We start from the raw sequence: 23,113 nt of genomic DNA, 5'->3' as shown, positions 1-23,113 counted from the left end.
AGGAAACACCCCGTCCAACCTTGCTGTCATCAGCGAAAAGTTTCAAAAACGACTCCTTGATCACGAGGGGGAGATCATTAATAAAGATGACAAAAAGTGTGGGCCCTAACACCGACCCCTGGGGGACACCACTAGTAACCTCGCGCCAGGATGAGGCTACACCATTGAGAACAACACGCTGAGACCTATTGCTCAGGAAATCCGCAATCCAGTTAACAATAACAGATATAACATTGGCGGGGATATTATTGAAACTCCAATTAACACCTTCTCCTGGCGGAAAATTTAATAAGAATACTAAATAATTTGGTATTGAAATTTTTTAAATAAAATAGTCGGTTTTCCCAAATTGATTATTTAGTTTTTTAGAATAATAAAAAAAAGAATTATATTCGTATGTGCGAATAGTGAACTCAAAAAATTAAGATCGAATCATGGATTAAAATCAGCGTCCATAATTCGAATGACGAATACTTTGCACAGCCCTATAGGGCAGCCACTACACCAAATATTGGAAATATTCTTAGTTGCTCAGAAAAACTTCCTGCCTGTTACCAAAGGGAAATTACTAAACCCACTGTGTCATCACTGCGCGTGTGAAAATATGATCGAAAAGATGGCCGAGTTGAAGGCCGAAGCTCCTTTAGCCAAAACAGAGGAATGGAGTGATTTTAGTGATTTCCAAAATTCTGAAGATTTTGAAAACTCGAACAATGACTCTTTCTCTAGTCCGGAAACCAACAATGATAATTCCTTTGCCGCAAATTTTACTGAGACCTTTTCCAACTCCCTTGAGGACTTGGTCAACACCTTCGATGAGAAAATCACAAAGTGTTTCTACAATTTCGAAGAAAAAGTGGATAAAATTGCACCTGTACAAGTCCGGAGTCAAGAAGAAATCATGAATGAATGCCAGTAAGGAAGTTATTTACATTATTAGTGTTGCGAAACATAATTAAAGTTAACTCCGTTAATTCATTCATGGGCCATGGCGTCTGACTGGGGTGGCTTGGGCCTAGCCTTGTCTTGTCCACAAATAGGAGCCAACGCCTAAAAACACTAGAATTCTTTAAATTTTATTTGGGTATTTTAAATCTGTTATATTGATGCAATTATAATTTTACAAGACAAATAAGTTCCACCAAAAGTGATGGGGATATGACTTCATTTTAATAAACTAACCATTATCTGAAATTCTTAACTAGAAAAGAATTGGAGGTACACATGGTTTTCAAATAATTATTGAAATTTGACATAAATCATCAACTTAAAGGGAATTGACTTATGCTATAAAGGAAGATTTTTAATATCATTAATCATTTCTAGAATGTGGTGGACTATCACTGGGAATTTTGGAAATATATTACCCATTGATTGGTCAAAATCTTACGCTCGAAAACTGCACATTAATGCATTGAACCTAAACCAGAAAATGGTAAAACTTAATATATTTTTAACACTATGGCAGTGTTTCAATATTGGAAAAATTGTTTACCATTATAAATATAGCAACAAGCAAAGCAAAATGCTGAAATTGATGCGTTAGAAGAAGAAGAATTAGCTAAAGACTTGGACATGCATTCTCTTATTATATCTAGCCTACAACAAGAACCAGTGTTTACGGCTGAACAAGTTTTGGAAGAAATTGATGAAATAATGCAGGTTTGCCATGTTCCATATAATAAATTTTAAGTAGGAAATCTTACCTTTGTTTTCAGCAACAAGAGTCACCAGTGCTGGAAGGTCAAAATAGCGCTGACAAAACACCAGACAGCTTAGAAACAAAGAAATCAACCATGAAATCTTTGTTCTATGAAGAGAGTAAATATCACTATTTGTATCTCTATCATCATCAATTTGCTCGCCGCTTTTCAGCACTTTTTGGATGGAGCACCTTTTTGCTAGCTACTTCTATAGTTTAATACTTCTATTAATATTGATGGGTTTCCCTCCTTCCCTAATTCGTTTTTTAGAAATGAAATTTTTCCTTGCTTCAGAACTTAAAACCTTGTCGGTGTCGCAACTAAATGAGCTATACCTTGAATTGGAGCGCATGATTCGTGATAACTCCGAGACTCTAATTTCCGAACTGGCTCTAAGGGACGAGCTAGAATACGAAAAAGAACTTAAAAATTCCTTCATCTCTTTGCTCCTGAGCGTTCAAAACAAAAGACGACAACAGAATGTAGAGAAGAAAAGAAGAAAAAATTTGGGTGGAAATGAAGCCAAGGTCTTAAAAACCAAATCATATAATCAATGTTAAAAAAACTCACCTTTATTCTTGGTTGCTTTTTTAGTATCTGACAACCGTGATACCCTACAGTGTCGAGCAAGGTCCCGCTGATAACCCCACACTACAAATCCTTATTAAAAGTAATTATACGGTATAAGCAATAACTAATAAAATATTCAAATACAATTTTTCTTACAGTCCTTCAGGCTATAAACGAGGACAGTCCTACTGTTCCAACCCTTCTGACAGATTACATTCTGAAAGGCAATTTTTTTTCTGAATTTATGTGTTGCATTTGAATGGCAGTAGAGCATTGGTGTAACGAATGTCCAATATCACGTTCATTGTTTACACAGCCTCCTGCCATCATGTTTATCTGTAAAAACAAAAATAATAATCTTCTTATTTTTATTTTAGTGCTTTGTCCTACCTGAAAAATTGGCGTAAACTTCAAAGCCTCTGTGAAAAATACTTTTAAGTTTTTAATTTGACCCACAGTTTAAGCATTTCTAAGTCACAATATATGAAGATGGTTTAAAAAGCAAATTATTACGCATGTATTATGAAAGTAAAAAAAAGAGAAACTTTTTCAATATATTACTATAAGCCTCAAATGTCTACTCACCAATGTACGTTACAATCCTCAAAAGTTTGAGCCATCTCAATTTTTGAGACAAAGTTATATTTATTACAAAGTTTGTAACTAATTTTAAATGTTGAGTTTTGTCCCAATAGGTTTTTAATGTAAATATATTATCTGTACACAATACTCGTAGTTGTAGAAAAATTTCCTATCACTGAATGGTTCGTGTTTATGATCAAAGAGAAGATTTCCTCTTTCATTTTTTTTGTTAACTTTTAATTTGTTTAAAGAACTAATTATGGTTGATGTAAGCACTCCGGAGTTTTAAATCTAAATCCTAAAATTATCCAATATTTGGAAGCTTTTTGTTGTAAATTAGCCATAGCTTGGAAATATCAGTATCAAATTCTGCACTAGGACTTAAGTGTTTACATCAACTATGATCTCTTTCTAGAACTGTAATAGGCAGCTTTTAGTTATTGTGATATTTAAGAAATTTTAGATTTTCCTTATTGAAATATATGCTGTACAAATAAATTTAACTCCATTAAAATACACTTAAATTAAGATTAAGTCTAGGATTATGATCTTTTGACTAAAGCTTACTAGAAATATTAATAACAATTCTTTAGTGCTTGTATGTGCATACACGCATGAAAGTATAACATTGGAATCAATGATAGATCAATTATCACAACACGGATACCCGATATTGCATTAGCAAAAACGCCAAATTTTCAAGTTGTTGAATGTGTAAATTTTGAGTCTTTCATTTTGTAAAATTTAATATTACATAATGTGCAAGAGAAATGTGTTCTCAAAAGAAACACCCTTAAGATGAAACTAGATGGTTTTGGGGTAAATGTGGCAAACCTGTTTTGTACTATTTTTGAATTTTTCAAGTGCCACTTAAATAAATTTATGTTAAATTTATTATTTAATAAATGAAGTTTTTAATAATTATTTATCTAAAGCCATATTTGCTTTGCTCCCTTTGAGAAAACAATTGGTGTGTAAATTCAACAATGTTATTTTTTTAGCCTAATTTTCAATTTGCTTGTAAAATTTACGCTGTTTGCATCAATTCTAAAAGAAAATAAAATCTAATCTAAATTTGTTTTTTTTTTTGGTAGCAATGTAGCCAATAAATATGTAATTTCATAAGTACAAACCAGTGGTATAAATATATCCCCACAGGCCTGTGGCGCTGGAAGAAAACGAGGCTATCAAAAGATTCCCCCGAATTATAAAAGCGCCAACAAAATTATACCTTAGTTGCGGCACTGGTACAAGTGATAGTATAAATAACCCTTCCATAAACTGCAACCTCGTACCTCTTCGTGGTGGAAAGGAGTAACAGGTGGAGGGGCAACCCCTTCATGTTGGCCAACTAAGACTCTGCTTCTTCCTTAAGCTAAGGTGTGAGGTATCGTGCTGAGGGCTGAGTGGTACCAGAGAAGCGAAAATACGGTATCGTGAACGATCCCTTCGGGGCACCAGGCGACACCCCGTTGTATTTTAGCCTTCCGCCCGGACAGAGGATTAAGGGCGGTGACCTTTTACTTTCCTCTTCACTCGTGGGATCTTTTATGAATTCCAAAAAAAACCACCGGACAAGGGTCTGTCTTTGACAGTACCCGGCTCTAGCCAGGGGATGGGTGTATCTCAGGATACTACCCTCCCTTCAACAAGTTCAGGTCGTGGGTCTGTCTTGGAAGAAACCGAGCCCATGTTGCTAGAGTCTGCCTCCGGCATTAACCAGCATCAGAAGCAAGGGTCTACCAAAGACAGTACCCCGATGGAGGGAAGCACGGTAAGTGCTTCCAATGCTCGTACTCGCAAGAGGAACAAGCGTCGAAAGACACTCAGGAAGTCGGCAGAAGACCCTACAAAGGGTAAGTTCGCTTCAAACAAGAGAACAAGGGAGTCGGACCAAGACTCTCCAAGCTCTCAACAACAGGGTGCCAAGAAGTCCAAACCACTGACCTTCAGTGAAGCTGTGGGTTCGATGCGGATGGCCATCATAAAAGAAGGCTTTCCCTCGAACTGCTTAACCGAGGCAGAAATAGGAACCATCCAGCGTGGAGTTCTGGAGAGGATAGACGGGATACCCTCTTCCTCAATTCCTGCAATTCCAGCTGAAAGGTAGTGCCCTGGTTTACCAGTGTAAGGATGACTTCACAGGTAAATGGTTAAGTCAGGAGTTCGACCACAACGAACAGGTTCTCCAGGGAACAAGGCTTTTGGTGACCTGCCGAAACCTTTTAAGTTCGCTCTCCGCACAAGGGACGTCTGGACAAAGGACCCTAAAGTCCTTCTCAGACACCGGAAAACCTCCAATCTAGGCCCGTCGCCATGAGCATTAAGGTGGTGCATATAAATCTTCATCACTGCTAGGCAGCCTCCTCTGTACTCTGTCGAAGGCTGGCTAAGGAGCAAATTTATGTTGCTCTTATTCAGGAGCCTTGGATTGCCAAGGGTAAAATCCTTGGTCTTAGTAGTGCAGGTAATGTCTATTATGACTATAATTCCGTTTCACCTAGAGCTTGTGTATTGGCACACAAGGACATTCATGCCCTTCCGCTCTCAATCTATCTCTCTAGGGACACTGCCGTGGTTAAAATCATTTCCCCCATCGCTGTTGGGAATGATGAACTCACGCTGGCATCTGCTTACTTTCCTTACGATGATGCTCTGCCTCCACCATCACAGGAGGTGACCAATCTGGTCAACCACTGTGAGCGGTCGGGAAAGAAACTCATTATAGGTTGTGATGCGAGCGCTCACCATGTTATCTGGGGCAGCAGTAACTGCAATGATCGTGGTGATAAGCTAATGGAATACGTGGTTAGTACGAAACTTCATATTCTTAATAAGAACAATGAACCAACTTTGGTTACTCGTAACAGAAGTGAGGTCATTGATCTCACGCTGTGTACAGAAAATTTCGCAACTCTAATTAATGACTGGCATGTGTCATGAAACATGCCATTATAGACTCCTACCACCGCAACTGTCCGGTGAAGTCTACCAACCAGCCAAGGCTAGTTCCTTGGTGGAACCATGAGATTGGCAGACTTCGCAAAGAATCTAGGAGGCTCTTTAACAAAGCTAGCAGGTCGGGTGACTGGGTTGCCTACAAGCACACCCTCACTGCATACCATAAGACCATCCGCGAGGCCAAGAGGGACTCGTGGAGGAATTTCTGTGAGAGTATCTCTGATATTCTCAGTACGGCAAAATTAATGAAAATTATGGCCAACGATAAGACTAAACATCTTGACACTATTAAGTTGAAAGATGGCAGTCATTCTTCGTCGGGTAAGGAGACTAACTCATATGTTAGATGTACACTTTCCTAACTCCAGAATCACAAACAGTACTGATTCGGACCCCCTTCCCATTAGGATTGCACGTACCAAATGGGAGGATTGGGCGGTGGAAAATAAAATTGTCACACACTCCAGACTTATTTGGGCAATAAAGTCTTTTAAGCCCTATAAGTCTCCAGGGCCGGATGGGATATTTCCCATTCTGTTGCAGGAGGGCATTGATATTATCTGCCCAATGTTGAGTAGAATCTATAGGGCTTGTATTGCCATTGAATATATTCCTAGCACCTGGAAACTTTCTAGCGTGATTTTCATACCGAAGCCAGGGAAATCTAACTATCTCGACGCTAAGGCCTTTAGGCCGATCAGTTTGACTTCATTTTTCTAAAGATTTTGGAGAAATTGGTAGACAACAATATTAGGGGGGGAGGTTATTTCTCATATACCTCTCTCGACGGCTCAGTATGCCTACCAAAAAGGCAAATCTACTGAGACTGCCCTTCATGGCTTTAAGGAAATAGCGTTAGCAGTTTCCCTTGATATAGAGGGCGCTTTTGATAAGGTGTCCATCGCAGTCATCATGAAGGCTGCAAAGCGCTTTGGCATTAATGACACTGTGTCTTTGGATCAAAGCTATGCTGACGAATCGTGTGGTGGTATCCTCCCTGCTTGGTGAATCCCTTATGGTCACCACCAACCGCAAGGTGGTGTTCTATTACCTCTGCTGTGGTGCCTGGTTGTGGATGAACTTTTGGTGAGGCTAAACAGGGATGGGTGCCGCTGCTTCGGGTATGCCGACGATATCGCCATCATCTTTACAGGAAAGTTCCCCAACACTATTAGTGATTTAGTAAGAAGGGCTCTTGCATCAGTGGAAAACTAGTGCAAGGAAGTTAATCTTACGGTTAATCCTAAAAAACGGTTCTTGTTCCTTTTACTCGTAAAAGGTTGCAAAACTCTTAATGATACCTCATTATTCTGGACTATTTTGAGCGAAAGCACGGAGGTGAAGTACCTTGGTGTTATTCTTGACAACAAACTAATGTGGAAGCCTCACCTTGACTCTATAGTTAAGAAGGCTAAGATGTTACTTTGGAGAACCAGAAGTGCAGTCAGCAGGTCATGGGGACTTAGCCCTAAAGTGGTCTTCTAGCTGTACACCATGATCATCAGACCATTGCTCTCTTATGCTGCAGTGGTCTGGTGGCCTAGAGTCCGAATTAAGACTGTGCAGAGTGATCTGCGCACCCTACAAAGGCTGGCTTGTGTCAGCATCACAGGAGCTATGAGAACAGTCCCAAGTGCTTCTCTAGAAATTCTCCTGAACATTCTTCCTCTTCATCTTTTTATAGAGGAAGCTGCTGCTATGGGAGCCTATAGGCTCAACCAGAATGGTTGGTGGAAGGCGAATATTTGGGATAATAGCCACACCAAGATCTATCGGGAAATTTCATGTCAATTACCTGTCTACCTAATGGGTTCTGATATGATGGCTACGAAGCTACATTTTAGTAAGTCTTTCAATACTTATTTTCCAAGCCGTACGGAGTGGGCCAACCACAGTACCCTCGGGGCCAGAGGAGAAATCGTCTGGTTTACCGATGGGTCTATCTCGGCTTCTTTGAAAGCCTTGGTGTGTATGCTAGTGTTTTTCAGGCGGAAATTGCCGCTATTTGCTTCTGTGTTGACTTTTGTCTTAAAAAGAAGCTTCATGGCAAGGTTATCCAAATTTATTCGGATAGTCAAGCAGCCATCAAGGCTCTCAACCAGTTTCAGGTCTCTTCAAAACTGGTTTATAGCTGTTTAAATCTCCTCTCGGGGGTAGGCACCAACAATAAAGTTCAGCTCTATTGGGTTCCTGGCCATCGGGGGTACTATGGTAATGAGAAATCCGATGTCTTAGCCAAGAAGGGGGCAGAGGCTGGGTTCTTTCTTAAACCTGCCGTTCCTCTCCCCTCTAAGTCTTAAGGTTCGGGGTTGCACAATGGATCTCTGGTCGAAGTGCCCGAACGGGCATGTCCCAAGCCCTTCACCCCTTTCACTAATAATAATAATAATAGTATAAATAATGAAAGTTTGGCATATATTAAGTAAGATTTACTTGTAAGTAAGATTGCAGATTTATAGCTTAATTTTTGGATCACTTTATTTGGAAGACATTACAAAAATTCTAAAAACAAAACAGCAACATTTACAATCTAATATATTTCGTCTTCAAAAAAGGTGCACTATATACGAGTAGTTTTAAAAACAAACCCATAAGAAAGCAAACCCTCATAAAACTTTGAATAAATTGTGTCAGATTCCCTTCCATTCCGAATATAATAACTCCGATTTCCATATAATTTAAGGATTATAACTTAAGAAAATATTACCAACATAAAATTGATTGTAAGAAAAGTAAAAAATTAAGAGTGACTAACTTAGACTAGTTCTGAAGTTTAAAATTCAATTTTACAAAGTACACAAATTTACATCTTGCAATTCACGTTTATCCTTTTTTTATCATATATAATATTTCCTATTTGCTTTACAAACTTTTACTTTGATCAGAAAGCCAGATTCTTAAAATTTAAGGAATTAAACGTGCCGCAAAAAATTATACGATTAAGTAGCTTAAGGCATCGTGACTATGTAACACGCTTATTATTAAACTTTCTGAAAAAGCCTAAGTATATTTGTACACAACATTAAATGATGTAATAAGAGTATTTTAAGCTATAGTGCTGAAAAATTGCTCCGGTTTTTCAACTTTAATTAATTAAACACATAAAAAGCGGCTTAACTATCTGTTAATTGATTAATTGAATTTTTTTTAAATACAAAATGATGCTAAACAATTATCCCTGAATGAAAAATTGCGTTGTATATATAAAAAAGATAAAATTTAAAAATAAAGATTTCTAGAGCAAAAATTTTGGCTTTTTGGAACATAATTTAAACACTCAATTTCAAGTTATTAAAATAATTTTTAAATAAATAAATAAATACAGATTATCAAGAATTATAAATCTTCAAGTTTTATGAAATTAAAATATTCTAAAGAATAAAGAATAGAAAATTTCATTCTTAAGTATAATGAATAGAAAATTTCATTCTTAAGTATAATGAATAGAAAATTTCATTCTAAAGAACAATGAATTGGAAATATCATTCTAAAGAATAATGAATTGAAAATATCATTCTAAAGAATAATGAATTGAAAATATCATTCTAAAGAATAATGAATTGAAAATATCATTCTAAAGAATAATGAATTGAAAATATCATTCTAAAAAACAATTTCCTTCAAAAAGCTTAACAACTAATAATATTTAATATTGAATTTCAAATACTATTTATAATGATTTTAAATACTATTCTAAAGAATTAAATTCAGTGACAAATGCTATACTAAAAAATAGTTATTTTTAAATATGTGAGGTTAAGTGTTTTTGTTAGCTAAATCTCTGTATTAAAATTAAGATCATGCACATTTTGCGTGTTTGTAAAATCGCACAAGCTCCTTAAAAAAATAATTATAATATAGTTATTCAATTGAAATACGAAGTGGGAAAGAAATTGCAAATATAATTGGAGGAAAAAAACTAATTCTAAGGAATTTCAAGAAATATTAAAACAGCATTAAGAATTTCAAATCCATTCCAAAGAATTAATTTAAAATAATATTCCAAAGAATTAATTTAAAATAATATTCCAAAGAATTAATTTAAAATAATATTCCAAAGAATTAATTTAAAATAATATTCCAAAGAATTAATTTAAAATAATATTCCAAAGAAATAATTTAAAATAATATTCCAAAGAAATAATTTAAAATAATATTCCAAAGAATTAATTTAAAATAATATTCCAAAGAATTAATTTAAAATAATATTCCAAAGAATTAATTTAAAATAGTATTCCAAAGAATTAATTTAAAATAATATTCCAAAGAATTAATTTAAAATAATATTCCAAAGAATTAATTTAAAATAATATTCCAAAGAATTAATTTAAAATATTCCAAAGAATTAATTTAAAATATTCCAAAGAATTAATTTAAAATAATATTCCAAAGAATTAATTTAAAATAATATTCCAAAGAATTAATTTAAAATAATATTCCAAAGAATTAATTTAAAATAATATTCCAAAGAATTAATTTAAAATAATATTATAAAGAATTAATTTAAAATAAAATTCTAAAGAATTAATTTAAAATAAAATTCTAAAGAATTAATTTAAAATAAAATTCTAAAGAATTAATTTAAAATAAAATTCTAAAGAATTAATTTAAAATAAAATTCTAAAGAATTAATTTAAAATAAAATTCTAAAGAATTTATTTCAAAAACTATTCTATAAAACTAATTCCAAATACTAAAAAAAAGTATTACTCAAGAATTTATATATTACTCAAGAATTTATATGAATAATAAATCCCCAATTAAATTATACTAATATTTTTGATAATAATACAAGCATTTGTATTATGTTCCAAAGGGCGGTGCTCAAATTAAACATATTTAAAGCTAGTGACCCAACAAAAATCTTTGAACATCGTCCTTGCCTTTAAAAAAGTATCAGTAGGATTTGTTTTAAGATTTCCAATCAGCCCAACAACCTCTAAATTGTAAACACATGTAATAAATATTTAACTTAAAAATGCACTATGCACAATTTCTCAGCCAAATGTACATATAATTTTTATATTACCATAGAGAGGCTTAAATTTCTTACATATTTAGAATTAATAATTATCTGGCACTAAAAAATTTAACTTACAATTGGCTTTTTGTTATATGACACACAGTATAAATAGTTTTGTATAAACTGTAAATCCATTATTGTATATATTACATGTATAAATTTTGTATTTTTTTTTTGTAAATTATCTGATAAAGGTTGGCTATAGTAGGTTTGGTTTAAAGGAAAGTTTATACAATGAAATTTATGTGAAGTGAGCCTTTTTTAACACATACACACAATTACAAGCAGCACCTGACGGGAAATAAACGAACTATTTCCCCCTTTATTTCTAAATTAAAATTTGGCATTGGACAGAATCCGTTCGTTTTTGTTATAACATTCACAAAAATGGAAAGTAAGGTTCGAGTTCAAATGAGAATAATTACGGCGAACTTTAAAAAATTAGATCTTAAAATATCACAAAGTTTACCCCCAATTAATATAAACCAAGTAGCGAAGATTTTGTGGTAAGTGAGCATAAAAGAGTCTAAAATATTTAATTAAAAAATGCATGATAATGTTTTGTGCATTATGTTAAATGCAATAATGATAAACTTGAAAAAGTGTAAAATTGTGATAAAATCAAAAAAGTAGGTCCTAAAATTTTCTAAATAAATTTACCAAAAAAAAAAGGAATGTCAACAACTTATCTAATTAAAATAATTAAAGAACTACTAAAATGTCAACATTGAGGAATCATTCCCTTCAAATTAAATAAATAATCTCACTTGAATTTTCAATTAATGTTTTGGGGTATTTTTCTAGTTTTTTTTTAAGTACCAGTACTAATTTCTATAAAAACCTAAAATACCTTCGAGCCAAATCTGGGTTATCTTCATTTTTGTAAAAGTCTTAATTTTTTATATACATATAATTTCCCCATTTATTTGTCTTGAATGAATAATTATAAATTTTTGGTTTAAAATAAATCTTACCCCTAGAACGTGTTTAACCTAAAACTATGACTAGGTGGAAAACACGTTTTCAATACGAATAGAGATAAATTTTAAGATATATTTAAGTACGCAGATTTGTGGTCAAAAGTAACGGACATAAATTCCTAGACCAAGGTGGGTAGTTATTGTCAGAACCCAAAATTTCAACCCACATTTGAGAGCAAACTACAGAAGCGGAACTGAAGAGAGCGTTACCCATATAATTTAGAAGTTACATTGTGTAGGGTCTCTACATATGATAAATTCTTATTACACAGCTTCTTCAATAGACGTTGAGTTTGTGGTAGGCCTAACGGGACGAACTCTTTCTTTGGTTCCTGATAATCGACGGCGACTAATTTCCACAGGGCGATGTTCATTGGTCATAACACTGGTGTAATCTTTGATCAGATTGGCTATTTGAGTCGCCTGCACAAAATCACATTGTTTTAAATATTTACAAAAAATACGTAACAGTTTATGGTTTTGATTATTTAAATGCCAATTATTAATTACTACATGGCAGTTGTTCATATGAATAAAGAAATTTAAAAGAAATACCACTTATTGTACAATTTACGGCATTTGTTTTTCATTTCTCTACTTTATGAAGTTTGTAATCAATTATCTACATATTTTATTTATGGAAAAAATAACCTTAAGTAGAAAACCAATATTGCAGACAATATTAACTTGGTGAAAGGCAAGCTTAAGGTTATTTGCTACCACAAAACTTCCATTTCTCTCTCCTCTTTGAGAAAAGGTGCTTTGGCGAAAATAGTTATTTAGGTGCAAATGGATTAATTGGTATAATTACCAAAATAGAAAAATTTGCCAAATTGGTTTGTGCCCATTACTATATAATAGAAATTATTCAATAATTGTCTTACTTGACTAGTGGTAAAGATGTATTTGGATCCTTTACGGCCAGCCCCAGTTACGATCATAAGGCTATTTAACGACGGACTGTAGTTCACAATATTTTCATACTCGCAAGTGCATAATATATTCTGAAAGTGTATTAAGAAATCTTTTAGAAAATTAATTTCAATAAGAATCTTTTGAATATTGAAGCTTAAAACCATAATTTTTAGAATAAATAAGGCCCAAGTTCAGATAATTTACACAGGCTTTTCAATCACTATTGTACTTTGTATTATTAAATGTTAAACTATACATTAAATTAATGTTTATTAATGATAATGGTAATTATGTCAGTTACCCTATTGGAAATTAGGATCAATTTTAAAGGCTGGTTTATATAGATGTAACAAATTCATTAATTCAGTTCATAAAGGCTAAGATTATTTCTTTTACTACAATTAATTACCTAGCAATTACGGCAACAAAGTATAAACCACCCCTAACTGTTCTTAGTTAATTTAAGAAAAATGTATATTTACCCTTGATCTTAATTCTAAGAGATGAACACCAACTTGATCAATAGCCAGCCAGAGGGATTTGGGCCACGTGGACGTGTACGTTTGCTAGCATTAAACCATTTTTCAATACACAAAAGTATTTTAAAATAAGAGTCATTAGTACCGTGACTTCAAAAATGGTAGATCGATGTAATGGCCAGGACTGAATTAGAGCCAGAAAAGCCCTTTTGCTTTGTTCAACTGTCATACCAGACAGAATCTGGTGCTGCATTTCTATCGCTTCTGGTCGAATTGTGGCTAAGAGCCGAGGAGGCAAGCAAGCTCCCATTATCTGCTTATAATCAGCTTGTTTGTCTGTTATATCTCCAAGTTCTTGTTGCACTTTGAGAGCGCATAGCATAACCTATGGAGAAATGGGAAAGTATTGTAAATGAGACATTATTAAAAAAAATTTACAAGGAATATCGTACATACCGCCTCTTGTTCAGTAACTGGGAAATGATCGTGTCTTATGTTAAACACAATTTGGTGGTAAATCAACTCTTTCTCTACAGGGTCTCTTAGATCAATATATGTTTCAAAGAACAAATGTTTCTGAATAAAGAAAAATCAATAATAACAAAAACGATTAGGGATTAAGAAAAAATTAAAGAAAAAGTAGTAGTTCTTACTTTAAATAGGAAAACTTGTTGCTTTTTGGAACCAGCTTTTCCTTGACTTTGTTGCCAGCGTTCCCACCTGGCCATTGCATCAGCAACTTTCTCATCAGGTAACAATGCTCGTTCTGAAACAGACACAGTACCCGGTACTGTAGTAAAACACACGTGTATATTTGATTCAGACTTACAAAAATTTGCAAGTCATTTTGAAGCACCCTTAATAACTGCTGATCTCGCTAAAGCGGCACATTGAGAATTAATAAAAAATTATATTTACCAGCGCTTCCTATGACTTCGTAAATAGCGTAACCATGGACACCTTGTCGCAATCCAATTTTTGTTTGAATCATGTCAAGTACCTTATTCGATTTCAAGACATAGTTAGGGAATATGTAAAACAAAAATGTTGTAATTTAGCTCAACTCACTTCTGTCATAGAAGCACTTGGATCAAACTCTACAGCTTGGAACTGTCCATCTAGGAATTGTATTCTGGTGTGAATAAGACGTCTGCTAATAGTACAAGAAATTTCATGTTTTGATGGGGGCCATTTACGACCTCTCGTTTCCAATGTCCTTATAAGGCACTGCATAGGTAAAATAGTAAATAAAAAAATGAACAATACAGTCTATAATTATTTGTTACCCTAAAGGAGAACTGAGCGTATTGTCCTTCCTCAGTGACTTCGTCCATTGAGCATCTCCGGAGATGAGCTTGCAGATAACTCAGAATACGGCGATCCGTTGGAAACGTAACAGTGGTGGCCAAAGCAAGCAACTGCCAATGTCTCAAATTTACCCGACTATTTGGATCTGGATGATCGGTAGTTTGTTTTATGAGCTGAAGAAAGAGATCATTGGTCAGGCTTTCTTTCTCCATCGCTCTTTCTAGTATTGTCTGGGCTAGTTGCAAGTGGTCTCGCTCCCCTTGCCATTCTTCATCCTCTTCTAATAGACCCGAATAGGCCAATATGGAGGAAAATATACGGAGGGCATTTTCTTCCGCCTCAGTTTCGTTGATTACTGTCAAACTCTGGAACATTGGGTTTTTGCTGAAAGCCCAATAACTGTGTCGAAAAGACTTGTAACCTTCTTCCATCTCTCCATATTCCAGTCTCAATTTTTCCAGCTTACTGCGATTAAGCCTTTTCAAGAGATTGAAATATCATTATAGTTAGCAATGTTGCACCACCACTAATATTTTAGTTTAGCTAACTTTCTAAGAGTACTCCTGAAAAGTCCAACAGTTTCCTCCATTGGCTTTCTGAGCAGGCCACTGTCTACTAAGGCACGACGACAGTTAATTATGTCATTGTACAGCTTTTGACGATCTTCAAATGTGAGCTTAATCTGAAAAAAATAAAAACATATTATGTGGTTAAAAAGTGCCTATAGTACACTTACCCTTCTACTGTATTCATAGGGGGGCTTGAGCCACGTTGCATGAGCAGGTGAGTAGCTGGCGACTAAATTAGCAATGTCTTGTTTCTGAGGGGTTTCAAATATGAAGCACTTATGGGTGTCCTGAAGACCTCTTAATAAATTAAAAGTAATGATTTCATCGCTGGGATCAACCATAACAGACTCAAGGTCGCAGTAACGATATGCATTCAAGATATTCTTGTCACTTGGATTAACCATCAATATACCATCAGCATTTACTCCCAGTATCAGGTGGTGTCCTTTGTTGACAAATAAAAATTAGTAAGAAAAAAATTTCTTTGAAGTTTATTATGTCAATTCACCATAAGAGAGGTAGCCTTTGTAAATGACTGGAAACAATGCGCTTCCATATAGAGGATATTGCATAACCACCGACAAATACCACACTTTGGCCACCAAATCAGATTTACCCATACCATAAGCCTTTTAGTGCAAAAGAAAACAGTTTAAACTACAAACCAACAATTTGCGAGCCAACCTTGCTATAACTGAGCTTATTAAAACTCACTTTATGAGCTTCAGATATTGCTTGTACCCAATCTATGTCTCTCCTAGTTGTTCGTATACGTCGACAAATGTAATTACCAACATCGTTGTACCTTTGAAAAGTTTAAAACCATATAGTAAAACTATGGTAAACTTTTTTTTTATAGTTTGTTTACCTATCAAGTCGCCCTGGTTGAGGTTCACCAACAGTTACTTGCGCTTGCAAACCAGCTAGCTGAAGCGCAATTCTATCATTAACTGGAAATTCATCAGCTCTGACTACGGAGTGTACAGCTTGAGCATAAAGAAGGTTAACTTCCACTGGATCTTGAGGTATTTCACGACTGCTACGGAACAAGCGTTTCCGGAAAAGAAACCTGCATTCACCACCCCCTAAAGCCTGTGTGGGTCCCTTTCTCGAAATAGTTTGATATTTAGTAAAAGTGGCCGATGTTCTGCAGCATCTGTAGGTTTGAAATGCCAATTTAATAATAAAATACAAATATAAAGGTTGAAGACCATTTATTACGTTTCCCATTGACAAATTATGTCGGCTAGATACTCGTAGCCTTTTATGACGTGATCTCTCTCAGGAGTGCTCTGATAAAGTAATGTAATTTTAATTTAATCCCAATTTCCTCATAACATTAGCTAAAATCACAAACCTCATATAATGCCCATCCTTCTAAAGAGCGAAGGCCAATTTTGGCAGCCAGCCTTTGCATCGCATCAGTAGCTGTGTCTGAGGGATGGATATCTATTGCTTTTGTACGGCCATCCATAAAAAAGAAACGACAAACCAAATTCCCTAAACTTCTCACAGCCTAAATACACAGGACAATTATTATTAGACAATGAATATGAAAAAATAGGGCACCAACGTTAATTTCCAAAGACGATGGAGGCATTTTTCTGCTAGTAACTTTGGCACATTGCAAATTCTCCAGGCACCATTCTGCATATCGCCTTATTGTTAAGTCTTCTCTCATGTTTTTCCGAAGAAAACTGTAAAAATACTTTAAAGGAAATCTATGTTAATATTCAATTTAATTATATGTATGGAATGGAAAAACACTGATTAAATATACTTTGGCTAGTGTTTTGCTGGGATAAAATGCTACAGCACACAATGAAAGCAAAAGCCATGCCCTGAGAGTTGATTCTCTACAAGAATTATTGGTTGACTGTCGTAATAACTGAACCAATATTTCATCTCTAAGTTCTTCTCTCTCTATTCCGTAACTGATAATACTTTGAATAACTTGCACTTCCCCTTCCGCTTTTAAATCTCCTTTTAGATATTTACATAGATCCTACAATTTAAAAAAAAAATTCATTTTCTATCAAAGCATTTATAAAAGAAAAAATAACTCAAATACCTTAAATATTGTACACGCAATGACAACATTCTCAGGATCATACATGTGAATGTGTGATGTAGGAATGTAACTACTTCTGGTGTATGTAACCATTTCATATTTTGGTATACAATCACCAGATGATTTCCGTCGCCTTGTTAAAGTTCTCATGACAGTTCCACCTGTGTCCCTACTATGAAGGTTGAAGTATTTTTCTGCAAACTCAATCATATCATAATGTTTCGTGTCTTCTTCAGCACCCTCGAAACGATGCTGCTCTTCATTTTCGATCTCGTTTAAACGCCGTTCCACTCTTTGTTTACGTCTACAAATAAATTTTTTAAACCTAAACTTAAGTTTTTAAGTAATAATTTCTACAACAGACCTAAGCTCTCTTTCCGGATCTTCAGGTTCAGGTTGAACACTAATTTGTCGTTTCGCATTACCAGCCCTGTACTGATTCCTTAATTCTGCCATATCCTAAATTTAAAAAAAAAATTGTAAAAAAGAATAAAATTATTTCTTTAATTACAAAATGAACACTTACAGGAGTCACCCTCCCCATGGACTCCCGATTACCAATGGACAAAGCTGGTGATAGAGGCATAACGGATTTACCATTTTTCCCATTTGCATTGATTCCAGGTGGGGTGGGAGATTGAGCATTTGGAAGCAGTTGCTGGTTTCTTTTGAGATCACCATTAGGAAGATTATTACTAGTAAATGGAAGAGGAGGCGGAAGGGGAGATGGAGACATTTCACGTTCAATTTGAGGTTGAGTTGTTGGAGGTGGTGGGGGAGGGGGAGGCGGGGGTGGGGGAGGGGGAGGCGGGGGTGGGGGAGGGGGAGGTGGTGGGGGTGGTGGAGGGGGAGGTGGAGGAGCTATGACAGAACCACTTTTAGTATCAACAACGACGCCTTTGTTCATTGGTGAACCAGGAGGACTCATATAAATAGGACTAGGCGGAGGTAAGGGACTAGGGGATGGAGATGGTGATAGACCAGCAGCAATTTCCGTTACTACGCTTTCTTCGGGTTCAGTGTCACTGCTACCATCAGCATTCGCTGTAAGCTGTACAAATTACATTAGCTTAGAGTTAATTATTAACTTAAGTCTATAACATTTTATTTTACCTCTTCGCTAGCTTCTGCATCTTGCAGAATGGCTTCCATTTGATCATTAATATCAGACACAAACTGCTGAGTGCTTGCTTTAGGATCTTGCAAGTCAGCCAGGAATGAGAACATTTCATCCAAATCCAAACAATCAGACACATCCTGAGCTCTTTTGACGTTCCATTCGACAAGACTGCTTATTACTTCTAACTCTTTCTGGGCATTCCTAATAATAAAAACATTCAAAAGTAAATCATTTATTTAAAGTATTTCAAACATTATTTCTCAGCTCAAGCTACCAGGTTTGAGAAACTTACCCATCATCCTCTGCCAATTGCTGGCTACGTTTTTAAATAATAGCTTTTACACCCATTTACTAACTTACTATTGGACTTAACTAACATTAACTTGACTAAATACGTATGCCTAATTACTACTTACATAATGGATTCCTCTAAAAGAAGCCTCTCTTGTTCCTGTATTTCAGTTTCCTCCAGCGATTCCTCCATTTCTTTCTTTTCTTCTTCCAACTTTCTCTTTTCTTCTTCTTCTCGTTCTTTTCTTTTCATTTCTTCTTCTACCTTTCGCATTTCCCGCATAGCAGCAGCCACTTCTCGAGCAAACATCCCTCGAACAAAGGCCTGAATTGTAATGGCTGCTCTTCTCATTCTCAAGAAAGCAATTTTTTGCCTGTGACCTCGGAAATATTTCTGAACCATCACCGCTGCTTTTCTATTCTTCAAGAATTCTTTACGTTTTACTGAACCGCGCCATGTTTTCTGGATCAAAATGGACATCTTATTCAAAATGGATTTCCTTTTATCTTCTAAAGGGTCATGCACTTTGTCCCTGAGAAACACTTTAGATTTTCCAATTTGCCATTCCATTTCTGGCATATTTAGAGTTTGTAAAACATATTTAACAGCGGTTTTTTGATCTGCAGGTATTTTTGATTTATTAAGTAAACAACGATATCTTTGGATGAACTCCATGAACACCATATGAACTGGGAAACCCTACAAAGATTAAAATAATTAGTGGTAAATTTCATACATTTATTTTAGTAAAAATGTAAATTAAATGACTCACCTCACGGCGAATACGGATGATGTCAAGCATACCAAGATAACGAAGTTGCGTTAAAACTTGCTGATCATCAAAATGGTTTGAAGCTTTTTTGGTATTCGGTTTAATACAACGAACATACCATGGATTAGTGGAATGTAAAACCTCTACCAAGGAAGTAAGTTGATGCCTAAAAGCATCTGCTACTGTAGGCCTTCCTTTAGAGGTCGTACTACGATTTACAGTACCCGGTGTGGAAGAATTTGGTCCCAAACGATTAATTGTTACTCCCAAAAGATCCTATAAATGAAAATGTTTTATGATTTCTTCCTTTTAGCAACTGAACCGGTAAATATATACCTGGAATTTGGTCAATTCTTTTACAAATGTATTTTTGGATTGAAGCATGAGCTCAAAAAGCTGATCCTGTTGTACGTCTCTATTTTTTTCAAGAAAGCCTTCGACTGTGTAGACTACTTCACCCGCGTAGTGTCTAACTCCGAATTCAGATTCCCACCTTCTTCTGTCATCGCCTTTAACGTAACTGGAATGACTTTCAAATTCTTGGTGCAATTTTGTCAGAAATGTCAGGTCAGTTCCCTAAAAGAAATGAACAAAAATTTTTAATTGGTCCATAATTTTTCAGTTATTCTAGAATAAGCACCTTTGGCATTCTACATTCCTCTGACAGTAGCCTTAAAATACATTTTGGTGGCTGCAAATTGAAATGACCTATACTTTATAACACAACAATGGACCAAAATGAATACTTCACAAATTTACCTTTTCTAATAACTCTAAACACGTTGAATTATCAGTGAAGGTTATGTGTGAAAATGCAATTCCTTCTAGTTGATACTAAATATTGCAATGAATTATTTTTTTATAATTGTCTAAAAACTCAAGTTTAAAGCTATATTCAATATAACGCAAACTTACAATTTCTTGTTCTAAAGCAAAAACGTAATGGTTGAAAAATTTGTGCAGTTTTTCATTTGTAAAATTGATACAGAGCTGTTCGAAGCTGTTGACCTAAAACAAACAAAATTGTTGCATGTATTTACGAAATAAGTATGACATCATTAACTTACATCAAAATTCTCAAATCCAAAGATGTCTAAAACTCCTAAGAACCTATCACTATCTTGTCCAGGATTGGTACAAGCATTTAAATAGTTAACAATCCAAGCGAATACTCTGGAATATAATGCTTTGGCCATAGCATGACGATTATCTCTAGCCTAAAATAGGAAATAAATTCCAAATTAGGGAACTCAATAAAGCAATAAGTATTCAAATTATTAGTAAATTTACTTCATTCAGTTTTAAGGGAATCTCGGTCACGTTTCCTCGTACATTAATTTGACGATACAGTGCTAAATGCGTAAGTTTCTCAGGGTCAAGCCCTAAGAGGGTCGCTACTGTAATAATAATCTCTTCGTCAGATTCCGCCAACTGACATTTCTCCCCATCTATGTCCGCAAAAGTCAAATTGCCAAGCCAGAGAATGGCTGAAAGCACACCAAAAATTCCATCGCACATTTCGTAGGGAATGTTGAGCACTGACATTGCAAGTCGCAAAGAGTCAAACATAAAAGCATCATTCACGCCTTCTATAGTAGTGCAACCACTCTGATTCAAATACGTATAGCTATCAGCAGTTCCAATCATAAACTGATCTCTGAGATCAGCATTTCGTCTCGCACCAGCAACCAGTTGATAGAATACGTGATAATTGCGTTCCATAGGAGACTGGAACGTTATTCGCGACTGTTCCAAAAGGTAATCTTGTATAATGCATCCCTTAATCAGGAACCTTGAGTCAAAGCACACTTGTATGAATTTTCCAAAACGACTGGAATTGTCGTTACGAACTGTTTTAGCATTTCCTATGAAAAAGAACAGGAGTTTTGGAATTTGAAATAAAAACTATTAGCTGCTGAATATTGAAAAATATCCAATTTACCAAAAGCTTCCAATATCGTGTTAGCTTCAATAATCTGTTGCTCAACCCATGTTGATGAATTACTCGTAACCGTACAAAGATATTGCAAAATAAACTTAGTGGTTTCAGTCTAACAAAAATAAAATGCATCATAGTCAAACCTAGAAATTATTAAATCATATTTCTTAAGTTTTACCTTTCCAGCACCACTTTCACCACTAATAACACAGGCTTGATTGACATTTGTTGACTGTAGGCTATTGTAAGCAGCTTCAGCAATTGCAAAGACATGAGGTTCTTGTTGACCTATCTTTTTTCCACTATAGTTGAGCACCCAATCCTGTTAATAAAATTTCTTAATTTCAAGCTACTAAACCTATGAAAAAGAAGAATTACTTACAGTCTCATATATGCTTAATTCTTTATAAGGGTTAACCGCAACTAATATGGTTCCAGTATAAGTCTATAGTTGCAAGTTAAGTACCTACTAACTTTAAAAATATATTTGAAAACAATTACAAAACTCACAAAATTCCATTACTAAAAATATAAAAGGATACATATATATGATCTTTGTTGTATCTATTTTTTAGATTAGTGTTTATCCCTTTTTCATCAATCCCACTGATAACTGTCATATCAGGAACCCCATCCTCTGGAGAGCACCCTAAATATATGCAAATTTCAAGAATTCATCCTTCTTTTATATGAAACCAGTTACTTATTATTTTATTTACTTATATTAAAAAGACTACTTTCTAACTTATTTAAATGCACTTTCTAATCCTTTAGATGGTTTCATAAAAATGAAAAAACTCCCTTTTATAAACTATATGCCCTTTTATCAAAACTCAAAATCAAACCAAACAGTTTGCAAACAGCTAATTTTTGAAATCTTTTCTTTCTCAATATACTGAAAAGAAGCTAATTAATAAAAAAAGTTATATATATATATATATATATATATATATATATATATATATATAATTATGAAACTTATTAACTATATACATTGAATTAATTGAGCACTATATGTTAGTCTGAAGATTGAGATCATTAAACTTGGCTGAAAAGTAATAGACCAACAAATAAGAAAAGGAACTATAATTTCTATAAGGTTTTATCAGGTTGAAGTATGTAGATTTTCCCAAAATAAAATTTAGTTACTGCTTATTGTTGGTCTTTATTAGATTTTGGAGCAGTTTAATTATCAACTATATAGCCGAATTTTGAGTAAATTGGAAGAATATACATTCAATGGGTTGATTAAGTAATACCAGTTACAAAATTACCTATACTCATGGGGTATATAATTCTAGACTTTTAATAGATGTTATCAAATGGGCTTAAAAACTCCTAATTACTTACTAAACATTGCAAGCAATTTTCTTTTGATAGGTGAAATAAAATTTTGAATAGAACTTTCTTAATACACTTAAGACTTAAATTAAATAGTGAAATGGCTGTAAGTATGTGAACAATAGGGTGACTATAACCGAAAATTTTACTTGGAATTTATTAGTAAATTGTGACTTAGTCACTGGGGGTAAGGGTTGGGCTCATGGAAATCAGAAACAAACAAAAAAAAACAGCAAAGGCTTACCACTTTTAAAGTCTGAGTAGCACTCCATAGTTAAGTATTATTGTGTTATAAGGGAATTAGCATAAAATAGGATATCAAACGGCACAAAATACTACTTTCACCACACGTTCCCATTATAAATAACGTTACTTAAATTAATATACTATTAAATGTTATTTTGTTAATAAAATAGGACTCGTCCATGACCCATCGGCAAGTTGACGGCAAATTTTACTTTTTCAATTTTGTTTAATTTGCAGGTTTG

General features: G+C 34.5%; 3 protein-coding genes across 7 annotated transcripts; 2 read left to right on the top strand and 1 right to left on the bottom strand.

Annotated features, from left to right (window-relative positions):
* The first annotated feature begins 472 nt into the window (after positions 1–472).
* On the top strand, positions 473–3,866 carry Unc-76 (fasciculation and elongation protein Unc-76). 2 transcript variants are annotated; one of them, XM_090173144.1, is made up of 8 exons: positions 473–915; positions 1,327–1,435; positions 1,510–1,662; positions 1,719–1,821; positions 1,974–2,230; positions 2,298–2,373; positions 2,432–2,497; positions 2,651–3,866. In XM_090173144.1, the coding sequence occupies exons 1-8, from the start codon at positions 605–607 to the stop codon at positions 2,665–2,667; spliced, it is 1,092 nt and encodes a 363-aa protein (XP_090029270.1). In that variant the 5' UTR covers positions 473–604; the 3' UTR covers positions 2,668–3,866. The 2 variants fall into 2 exon arrangements, with proteins under 2 accessions (XP_090029270.1, XP_090029271.1); XM_090173145.1 differs by having other exon boundaries at positions 476–915; positions 1,998–2,230; positions 2,651–3,864.
* Positions 3,867–4,988: 1,122 nt separating this feature from the next.
* Positions 4,989–7,301, top strand: LOC149948197 (uncharacterized). The gene is made up of 4 exons (XM_090171033.1): positions 4,989–5,000; positions 5,214–5,727; positions 5,814–6,023; positions 7,096–7,301. The coding sequence occupies exons 1-4, from the start codon at positions 4,989–4,991 to the stop codon at positions 7,299–7,301; spliced, it is 942 nt and encodes a 313-aa protein (XP_090027159.1).
* A 4,333-nt stretch (positions 7,302–11,634) lies between these two features.
* Myo81F (unconventional myosin 81F) lies at positions 11,635–23,089 on the bottom strand. 4 transcript variants are annotated; one of them, XM_090173139.1, is made up of 36 exons: positions 22,870–23,089; positions 21,827–21,933; positions 21,667–21,729; positions 21,463–21,606; positions 21,288–21,396; positions 20,636–21,210; positions 20,413–20,562; positions 20,261–20,353; positions 20,105–20,179; positions 19,986–20,036; positions 19,682–19,921; positions 19,346–19,621; positions 18,698–19,272; positions 18,574–18,597; positions 18,275–18,482; positions 17,688–18,212; positions 17,526–17,620; positions 17,162–17,465; positions 16,871–17,095; positions 16,664–16,798; positions 16,448–16,606; positions 16,312–16,382; positions 15,959–16,246; positions 15,805–15,895; positions 15,599–15,719; positions 15,258–15,535; positions 15,070–15,203; positions 14,500–14,998; positions 14,282–14,440; positions 14,132–14,213; positions 13,867–14,003; positions 13,670–13,789; positions 13,359–13,598; positions 13,217–13,300; positions 12,704–12,823; positions 11,635–12,242 (listed from the first exon to the last, which is right to left on the bottom strand). In XM_090173139.1, the coding sequence occupies exons 1-36, from the start codon at positions 22,895–22,897 to the stop codon at positions 12,084–12,086; spliced, it is 6,744 nt and encodes a 2,247-aa protein (XP_090029265.1). In that variant the 5' UTR covers positions 22,898–23,089; the 3' UTR covers positions 11,635–12,083. The 4 variants fall into 4 exon arrangements, with proteins under 4 accessions (XP_090029265.1, XP_090029268.1, XP_090029266.1 ...); XM_090173142.1 differs by having other exon boundaries at positions 13,867–13,979; XM_090173140.1 differs by lacking the exon at positions 22,870–23,089 and adding an exon at positions 22,635–22,851.
* Positions 23,090–23,113: the final 24 nt, after the last annotated feature.

The sequence above is a fragment of the Leiobunum rupestre genome, chromosome 4 (genome assembly GCF_980474605.1).
Source record: "Leiobunum rupestre chromosome 4, qqLeiRupe1.1.hap1, whole genome shotgun sequence".
In the NCBI taxonomy this organism is placed as follows: Eukaryota; Metazoa; Arthropoda; class Arachnida; order Opiliones; family Sclerosomatidae; genus Leiobunum; species Leiobunum rupestre.
The sequence above is the reverse complement of the archived record's forward strand: the minus strand, read 5'-3'. Positions and strand labels throughout refer to the sequence as shown.

Excerpts from the sequence above, each read along its gene's own strand:
- LOC149948197 (XM_090171033.1), top strand. Across the intron at positions 5,728-5,813 it reads TTTGGTTACTCGTAACAGAA|ACTCCTACCACCGCAACTGT; the intron begins GTGAGGTCATTG and ends ATGCCATTATAG. Across the intron at positions 6,024-7,095 it reads GGACTCGTGGAGGAATTTCT|GTTGCAAAACTCTTAATGAT; the intron begins GTGAGAGTATCT and ends TACTCGTAAAAG.
- Myo81F (XM_090173139.1), bottom strand. The coding sequence starts at position 22,897 with ATGGAGTGCTACTCAGACTTTAAAAGTG. Across the intron at positions 20,563-20,635 it reads TTCCCTTAAAACTGAATGAA|GCTAGAGATAATCGTCATGC; the intron begins GTAAATTTACTA and ends TTCCTATTTTAG. Across the intron at positions 14,999-15,069 it reads TTCAGGAGTACTCTTAGAAA|GCTTAATCGCAGTAAGCTGG; the intron begins GTTAGCTAAACT and ends TCTCTTGAAAAG.
- Unc-76 (XM_090173144.1), top strand. The coding sequence starts at position 605 with ATGATCGAAAAGATGGCCGAGTTGAAGGCCGAAGCTCCTTTAGCCAAA. Across the intron at positions 1,436-1,509 it reads TGAACCTAAACCAGAAAATG|CAACAAGCAAAGCAAAATGC; the intron begins GTAAAACTTAAT and ends TTATAAATATAG. Across the intron at positions 1,822-1,973 it reads ATCTTTGTTCTATGAAGAGA|AAATGAAATTTTTCCTTGCT; the intron begins GTAAATATCACT and ends TTCGTTTTTTAG.